Genomic DNA, 9,266 nt, shown 5'->3' with positions numbered 1-9,266 from the left:
TTCGATCATTTTGATCACTCTTGTTAAAATCATAAACCATAAGCTGATGTGACAATTAAAAAATTGATATAATAATAAATTTAACTCTTAATTTTTACATATTATATTGATTTAGTCATAATTTTAAAATTAATTTTAAAATTTATAAATATTCTCAATTTGATCTTAATTTTAAAAATTTAAAGAAATATTTAAAATGCATAAATATTTTTAAAAAAATAATATATGTCTAAAAAAAATTTAAGAAAAAATATTCTCAATTTTAATAATTAGCTGATTATCTATCTACTTTAGCTTTATTAAAAGTGGGGATTGCATATTATTCTTGAGAAACCAACCATATAAATCCAAACCTTGAAAAGAAAAAAACTGAGTGAGGAAGCAATCTCAGCACAACTGGCGGAAGCTCAATGAGTTACATCTTCCATCAAAACACCTTCTTTACTCATTTTTCTATACTCATGAAATCATAAGTTTACACAGCTTTTGTTGGCAGATATCGCTTCATGTTGTGTCTTTATGTCATTTCTTCCACCTGCCTCCATCCTTTTCATTCTGCTTCTCGCTCCACAATTTTCACCGCCATAAATAATTTTTTGTGTACATTATTTTATTTATTTTTTGTATTTATTATCGAAAATTAAAATACATTAATGTAAAATCTTTTATTTCAAAATTTTGAATTCTAAAAATAGAGAGATTAAATGATTGGAAATAAAATATAAGGATTAAATTTAAAATTTATGAAGAATATAAGTATCTATTACGAGATTTAATTGAAGAAAATAAATAAGAATATGAGTAACATTGCTGAGGGGAAAGGCACAAAATGGCAAAACACTGAGATTTTGCAAACCATATTTCTTTCATTTATACATCAAAAGCCTCATTTAGGCTGATAGGGTATAGATATATTACACAAGGATTGCAACTCAATCTCACATACTTATTAACTGCTATAACCATTACGAAATACACAAGTTGTTCAGGAAAAACAAGACAGCACACCATTGTAAGACTTGTGAAAACAATTGCAGAATATAATAGCAGAAAAAGAAAAATGAAAGTTGCTCACAGTTTTTCTTTTCCTTGTGCTGATTCAAAATGAAATGTTCAACATTTCCATGCTTAAGCTCTCCATCATGGCGTTTTCCATGAATCCGCATTTAGCCGGTGCAGACTTGTAGAAACTGCTTAGCCTTTGCTTGAATGAGCATGAAGAAAGAGGAATGATAGGAATGTTCTCACAGTTGCAGAGCTCAACCATGTAACCATCTGGATCATGAAAGAATACCTGATCAACCCTGTTCCCTTGGTCTTCGACCACCGCCGTAACATACTTCATTCCCATGTCTTGCAGCCTCCTCATGACAAGGCCAACATCAGTACACTGTTATTTCAAACAGAAACTTGTTAGTGCTGCTTGGTTTCTGAAAGATTCAACTTGGTTTCATTTTGCTATACCTGGAAGGATATGTGATTATCCTTTGGATTAATCGGTCGAGGTTCAACGATAGTGTCGAAATCATCGATTGATGGATTCTCAATTAAGTGTATCCCAATGCCATAATTATACAACCTGCATCAGTTGTTCAGTTAGTATCCTGTTTCATTCAACACTGGATTTTACTAAACAAGGGTAGAGCAGTAAGGTTACCAAGCTCCATTGAACTTGAAAGAAGAAGGGCGTTTGATGGAAACAAAGCCCAAAACATCTTCATAGAACCGCACTGAATCCCAGACTGATCTACACAACAATGAGACATGATTCAATGACAGAAGTGGCAATGCCTCAAAGTTGTTTGCTTCCACAGAGTCCAACATGGTTTCACTCTTACACTTTGCTTCTGCCTATCTCTACTATCTCACTTTGCATGATGACTAGGTCACTGCCTTGTGGTCTTTTATAAAGCAAAAAGCAAACAGTGAAACATCTCATTTCATGAATTCAAACTCAAGTAATTATGAGGAACTTTCCTGGCAAATTCTCTTACTTCCCAATCAGATACATAGACCCCTTTTTTTTTTTTTTGAAGAAATAGGAAAAAAATTGTACAAGTTCAAATATCAAAACAGCCATTTAGCTTCTGTACCTGAAACGTTGTAATTAAATTAATGCTCCCAAGCTGGTATTCATATTCCATTAATTAAAAAAAAAAAAACTATCTGTTTCATTGGTTTTATGGTTTTTATTTATACAGACAAGAGGCAGTTAGACATTAAGTAGAGGGTCTTTAACCCTTTTATCATTGAATTTCCCATTCTGGTACATAGTTTTGAACCTCAAGTTATGATTTATTGATGGAGAGTTCACATTTTTCAGGAATAATCGGATTCGATTAACAGTTGTAAAAGATAACGTATATAGTTTCCAAGTTGAGATTATTATGTCGTATACTATTTGGTATGTAGATTTTCTATATGTGGATTAAAATTAGCTAGTTACTGCTTTATCACGCGTTTTTTGCACTGATCATTCATCGGTATAACCATATAGGTGAAAGTGACAAAGATTTTTTTTCCCTCCCATCAGGATCTGCACAAAATCAATTTGCAAGAAAAAAAAAAAGGCTGTCTGGTTTAGCTTGTTGCCTAAGATCGTGTTGAAGATGCCGCTAAAATAAGCGAATAACAAAATCTATTCTAATATTGTTCATTTGTGCCAAAAAATGGTGATTTTGAAGGGCTATAACCAAACAAGCATAAAGGAAGAGGCAGTGCTGTTTTTGCCTTTTCGAGGTATCCTAAAGACAGGGAGTACAAAGTTCCAAAAAGGTGAGAAACTTCTTTGCTGCTTCCCGTTCCATGAAATTTGACTTGACAGTAAAATCGCGTTGCAATTGACACCCTAGCCTAGCCTCATGCATGGTGATCACGTCACAGGTCAACAGTTGGGAACAAGTCTGGATGTTTTTGGTCAACACTATGACATGTAATGTTTGATCAGTAAGAGTCACTGGAACACCCCGTACCCCGAGACCATTGTCGGAGTCGAACACGAGGTGCTAACGGACTTAACTCCTTACTTAAACAGCTCATACAATTCATTTTTAAAATTTCCAAACGAGCTAGCTAACTGCATCACAGTCACTATAAAAATCATATCTCGAGTTCCAAAACTCGAAATCCAATTCCGTAAATTTTTCCTGAAACTAGACTCATACATATATTTACTAATTTTTTTCTAGAATTTTTGGTCGGGCCAATTAGTACAGTTTATTAGTTAAAGTCTCCCCTGTTTCAAGGTTCGACTACTCTGACCTTCATGCATTACAACTTAGATATCTCCCTGTACAGAGCTTCAATACTTATGCCGTTTGTTTCTAATGAAACTAGACTCAAAAAGGAATCTGTACATATAAAGCATGACTTCTAATTATCTCTGGTTAATTTATGGTGAATTTCCAAATTCAAAACAGGGGATTCAAAAATCGCTCTGGCCCTTTTTCACGAAAACTTAAACATCTCATAAAATACGGCTCATATGGTCGTTTCGTTTTTTTTCATATGAAAATAGACTCATCAAGATTCGATTACATAATTTATTCATTATTTAATTCCATTTCTACTATTTTTAGTGATTTTTCAAATTCACATCACTGCTGCTGTCAGCATCTATTTTAAGGTAAATTTTACCTATTTCATAGTTTTCCATGAATCAACTAGTAATTTGACATACATTATTTCCAAGTATAATCACGATTAGCCATGACATATGTAGCACCAATAGGACCATGATTGGCCATTCCAATGGCTAATCATTACCAAGCATTTCCACACCACTTAATAACCATATCATAAGACCATATATACAAAATGATCATAATGTTATACTCAAAATATACAAGCCATTTTCGCATGGCTATACGAATATACATTACCAAAGGATACTTAATTAACAACAAGGGTCAGCCCTATACATGCCATTATCAAGTTCAACTGAAGAATACCAAAAAGTGGCTTAGATAGTGTGGATGACTTCGACTTTGACACCTCTGAGTCCGATAGCTGACGAACAAAATCTATAATACAGAGAATTTAAGCAACAGAGTAAGCGTTTCGATGCTTAGTAAGTTTATAAGTAAGGAACTCATTTGAAACAAAAACACAAAAGAAATAGCATTCATAAGGATAAATAAATGCCTATGCACAAGATCACGTATTCGTTTTAATTTACACTTTTATCAATAGGTTTATACATTCGAAGTCAAACTTAACTAAATTTCATTTGATTCAATTTCATGTAGCTCGAGTGAGCTATAGACTTCATATAATCCTAAGAAATGGCCGGAAGAGCATTATTCGATTTCGTAATCACAACCGACAATTTGTACCAATTTTTTTTTCCAATGTATATACGATCCATACATGGTCATATTAGGGATTATGAGCACATTAATCGGAATTATTACGACGAGTCCCACCTTTCCAACATAAATACCTTGAATTTGGCTCGGATGTAACAACCAGCACAAATGCCTTCGGACTTAACCGGTTATAATAACCCGCATACGAATGCCTTCGGGACTTAACCGGTTATATTTTTTCCAGCTCATAACCTGCGGACCTTGAGTCCGGATAGATTCTATCAATATACATATCATCATTCACATTTCAACTCCAAAGTTATACTCAAATTCACATGTTCATAACACCATTACAGCTCAACTCCAAATGATCCTCACTATGAATCGCATACCCACATTAATTAATGAACAATTTTATTCAAGTGCCAACCAAAAATTTCGATTCATTTACCATATTCTTATAGGCATCTTTAATTATGTATACTAGAAGAGCCTACTTAAAAACTTACCTCGGTATATTGAAACGGTAGTAGATTGGCTACTCTATTGCCTTCTCTTTTCCCCTATCCGACTTCGATCCTCCTTGCTCTTTAGCTTAATAAATACAAATAGATTTGTTTAATATCTTAACCCATATTGTTTACTCATAATTCACATTCGGCAATCACATAACAATTTCAATATGTATTAATATTTATAATTATGCCATGGTTCAAACTTCATACTTATTTGTAACTAAAAATGGTAAGAACTCATCAAGCCACGATAGTCACTTATAACTCAACTCAAAATGATTTTATAACCCTAGTAACCGATCATTCATCTTATACTAGTTTCGCATACATAAGCAAAACTCACATAGCTTACTTCGTTTTCTTATACACTAGTGTAGCCAATGCGATTATTACCAAATAGATCATATCTGTATAACACTACTCATTTACATATACATTACCAATCAACATTCTCACTCCTTAGCTAATGCCGATTGTCTATATAAGTCCTAATCATCTTCTTTGCATGTAACAACTTTCCAATTCAACTTAATGGAATAAAAAAAATATACATTAAGATCTAAGACCGAATTTTGAAATTTCTATAATCGGCACTTGCTATAAAACAATTAAGTCACAATCAATTAATATTACCTAGCTTATACCTAGATTAATAATCATCTAAATTATTTAAAACGTTCAACACCACTCATCTTTATAAACACATATTCGCAAGGAAGAAAAATTGATAATTTAACAACCTTAGCTTAGCATATAATTTGCTTATAACACATTTTAAGCATTTTTTTCATCAACTCAAAACACACTCATCACTCACAATAACTAAGTTCATATTCGCAATGACCTCTAATATAATGACCGATTCTTCTCACTTAGCATCTAGTGTACACACATGATCATTTGTTTGATTCAAACACCTATCCACCAAAATTCATCCAAGTTAACAAGAACAACAACCACATTCTTTATTATTTACCATGACCGAAAACCATATTCATTCACCAAATATCAAAAATTTAACATGGGTCTAATAAGGAACTTAGTAATTTACTAGAATTTAACTAAAATTTCAAGAATTAATCAAAACTTCTTACCTTAATTAAGACTAGGATGACCGAATGATGTTCCTCCCCTAAACTTCTTTCACATTCGGTTCTTCAAGAAACAAAGATGAACACTTTGTTTTTATCACCCATGTTCTCTTTATTCTTTTATTATTATTCAATAAATAAAAGCCATTTAATTAACATATTGATAATAGAAAATATATATATATTATTTATTAACTAGCAACATGGCCGGCCACCAACAATAAAATGGGCAATTTGACATGCAAAACCATTCCTTTTAGTACCTTTATTATAAACCACTTTTAAAAATTACCCATCATCTTTCACATTTTTTACACATAAGTCCTATTTACAATTTCATATTCAATTGTCAAAATTAAAGCATAAAACCTTCATATATGCATGTGCACACACAATAAACATGGAATATGACATTTAATTATTTTTCTGTGTCTCGGTTTTGTGGTCCCGAAACCACTTCCCGACTAGGGTCAAAATAGGGCTGTCACAGTCACTACCTCAGGGTTAACATTTTCTTCATTTCCAACAAACGTATCGAATATTTTATCAGAAATACTAACATGAAATTGTTATCTATATATACAACTATGGCAGCGGAACTTATTGATACCCCAGCTGTGAATACAGCTACAAACGGGTGAGTTAGACTATGACGACGACGGCAATCTCAACGACAACATCCATAAATCAAGGTTTAGGAAAGTGCAAAAAAGGGGGAAAAGGGGCGCAAAAGTGGTAAGAAAAGAACTAGAATATCCATAAGAATCGTAAATACAAGCAGATAGAGCTTTGTGCTGTGTCCAAGTCAACTGTTTTGGGTTATAGACAAGATAGCTCATGTAGTTTTGGATTAAACATTTTCCATGACCACATCACAAAGAAGTCCAAACTCAAGAAATATAATTTAGTAGCGTTTATTTAGGCCTTAAGTTGTCCAGCCGATGAATGTTATCTTCATTACTATTAGATTCTTTTGATAAATGTACAAGGGAAGCCCTTACTTAGGATAGATTGTATTTTGACTCCTCTACTGAATAAATAGACAAATTAATTTTTATACATTTCAATCCCTTTGTTAAATTTTAACAGTTAAATGATGGTGTGAAATGTTAATTTAAATAGTTAATTACTAATTTGGTCTTTAAACTATAGCTAAAATATCATTTTAATTTTATCAAAAAATTTCTCAACAATAATTTTAAAAATTAAAATATATTAAAAATAAATATGAATTATTAAAATGTTAAAATTCACATTAAAATATTTTTAAAATTAAAAATATGAATAAAAATTTATAAAAATTCAAAATATATATATGTAAAAATCTTTAAAAATTTATCAAACTTTCGAGTCGAAACCATAAACCATTGTCTTTTTACAAGGCTTTCTTCCTATTTTACAAAACCTAGAAAAATAAAAAAGGTTTCCCATGCTTGATTGAAATCATAAATAAATAAAAATCTTGAGTGGAGAAAAAAATCAACTAAAAGTTTTGATTATTCACTTTTAAATTTCTCATGCTTTCCTTAATGTTTAGTTTTATTCCCATCACCCATACTTCCAATTAAAAGGTACATAAAAATTTATTTAATGTTTACTTTATTCTACTTTAACGAATACCCATTTTCGCATCTCCTATACTTTCGTATCTCTCAATTGTGTGTAATCACCATTTTATAATTTCGATTATTCATTTTTGTATCTCCTTAGCTATTATAAACTTTCCTATTTCAATATATTATATTGTTTAATACTCTAACAAGCTTTAATTTTAAGTTATTGGATTTAATAATTTCTAGGTTTTGAATTTTTAATCTAAATTTATGGGTTCTAATCAAGGAATTCATTGATTTTGAAGTTTTAGAAAATAATATTTTAAATTTATGAAAAGAAATAAAAGATAAAAAGTGAAATTTTAATTTAAAATAAAATCCCAAAGCCATCAACACGTCTCTAGAGATGGAGAAACAACAAAAGAAGCTCATTGTCTTTATTTTCTTCTTCATCGCAAAAAAGAGAAGCAAAATCTTAGTGTATGTTAGTTCTTTCGTTTGATTGTATTTCAATAGTAATAAAATCATGATTTTATTGAATGGGTGCTTTTAGAACTACACTAGAGAGCATTTTCAACAGGTAAGGTTAGTGTTTCATTGCATTAGATAGTTCTTATTAGACCTATCCAAGGGCCAGGTAGCTTGGCCGACTCGATAGGCTTGGCCTGATTAGGGTTTTGCTTGGACAAGGATTTTCACACCTTAGATTGACCCGACCCAAATTCAATTTAAATAATAAAAATATTTTTTAATTTAAATCTAATTATAAATATAATTTTTTTAATAGTGAAATGAGTTTTTTGGGCAAGCCGACTAAAAATAGGTCTAGGCTTGAATTTATTTTGGACCTGACCTCGACCCGGCTCGGCCCATGGACACCTCTACTTCTTACCAAATCGAGAATTTTATTGAAAATGGAAAAATTTTCCCTATTATAGAAAGAGAGCTCCATTTTCAAAAAAAAAACAAAAAAAAACCATGATTCGACAGAGAAGAGTTTCTTTGAATGTAAGTTTTGGCTTTAATAAATCTGAGTTTGATTTTGTTTCAACATAATTTTTAATATATTTAATATATTTTTAATAATTTATATTTATTTTTAAGATTTTTAATTTTCTAAAATTATTGTTAAGAAAATTTTTAAAAAATAAATCTAAATGATATTTTAACTATAGCTCGGAGACCAAATTAGTAATTAACTATTTAAATTAACATTCAATGTCATCATTTAATGATAAAATTTAACGGAGGACTAATTTACACGTTTTGAAATGTATAAGGACTAATTTACCCATTTTTTAGTAGTGGGGTCGAAATGCAATCCACTCCTAAGTATAAGGGCTTTCCTAATACTTTACACATTTTTTTTTGTTAGAATAAAGAAGTAAAATGATTCCAATCCCTAATAAGATACATATTGATAACAGTATGAATGTTTGATTGAAAGTAAGAGTGAACATTCAATTAAATAGAGTGAAATTTTTTTAGTTAATCGAGTTGACGGGTTCTATTTTATTATCTTATCTTAATTTAAATTTTTTTCGAATTAAGCCGAGTAAAATGAAATTCGATTCGAATCGAGTGAAATTATTCGAGTTAAATTAAAAAATTAAACATGTCAAATTAAAATCCTCTTACAGTATAACTAATCCCATTTTGTAACACATAAATTTGAAGCCATATATATTTGAAAGCTTTTTCAAAGCAAAAACAAGAAGAAGAAGAAGAAGAAGAAAAAGAAGAAGAAGAAGAAGATACTTTAGCATGATAAACTTGAATAATTAATCAACTTATTTAGAT

The 9,266-nt window shown here is 30.8% G+C and overlaps 1 protein-coding gene and 1 long non-coding RNA gene across 2 annotated transcripts; both read right to left on the bottom strand.

The window, feature by feature from the left end:
* Nucleotides 1–846: 846 nt before the first annotated feature.
* Nucleotides 847–1,909, bottom strand: LOC108478438 (glyoxylase I 4-like). The gene is made up of 3 exons (XM_017780897.2): nt 1,658–1,909; nt 1,465–1,579; nt 847–1,390 (listed from the first exon to the last, which is right to left on the bottom strand). Exons 1-3 carry the CDS (start codon nt 1,822–1,824, stop codon nt 1,100–1,102), a joined length of 573 nt encoding a protein of 190 aa, XP_017636386.1. The 5' UTR covers nt 1,825–1,909; the 3' UTR covers nt 847–1,099.
* A 1,901-nt stretch (nt 1,910–3,810) lies between these two features.
* On the bottom strand, nt 3,811–4,856 carry LOC128285364 (uncharacterized). Its single transcript, XR_008275881.1, has 2 exons — nt 4,817–4,856; nt 3,811–4,022 (listed from the first exon to the last, which is right to left on the bottom strand). It is a non-coding gene; the product is annotated as an uncharacterized LOC128285364 (long non-coding RNA).
* Nucleotides 4,857–9,266: the final 4,410 nt, after the last annotated feature.

Source organism: Gossypium arboreum, chromosome 12 (assembly GCF_025698485.1).
Source record: "Gossypium arboreum isolate Shixiya-1 chromosome 12, ASM2569848v2, whole genome shotgun sequence".
Lineage (NCBI taxonomy): Eukaryota > Viridiplantae > Streptophyta > Magnoliopsida > Malvales > Malvaceae > Gossypium > Gossypium arboreum.
This window is presented reverse-complemented; position numbering and strand designations above follow the sequence as displayed.

Coding starts and splice junctions, on each gene's coding strand:
- LOC108478438 (XM_017780897.2), bottom strand. CDS start 1,824: ATGTTGGACTCTGTGGAAGCAAACAACTTTGAGGCATTGCCACTTCTG. Junction 1,580..1,657: donor TTCAAGTTCAATGGAGCTTG/GTAACCTTACTG, acceptor CAACTGATGCAG/GTTGTATAATTATGGCATTG. Junction 1,391..1,464: donor ATAATCACATATCCTTCCAG/GTATAGCAAAAT, acceptor TTGAAATAACAG/TGTACTGATGTTGGCCTTGT.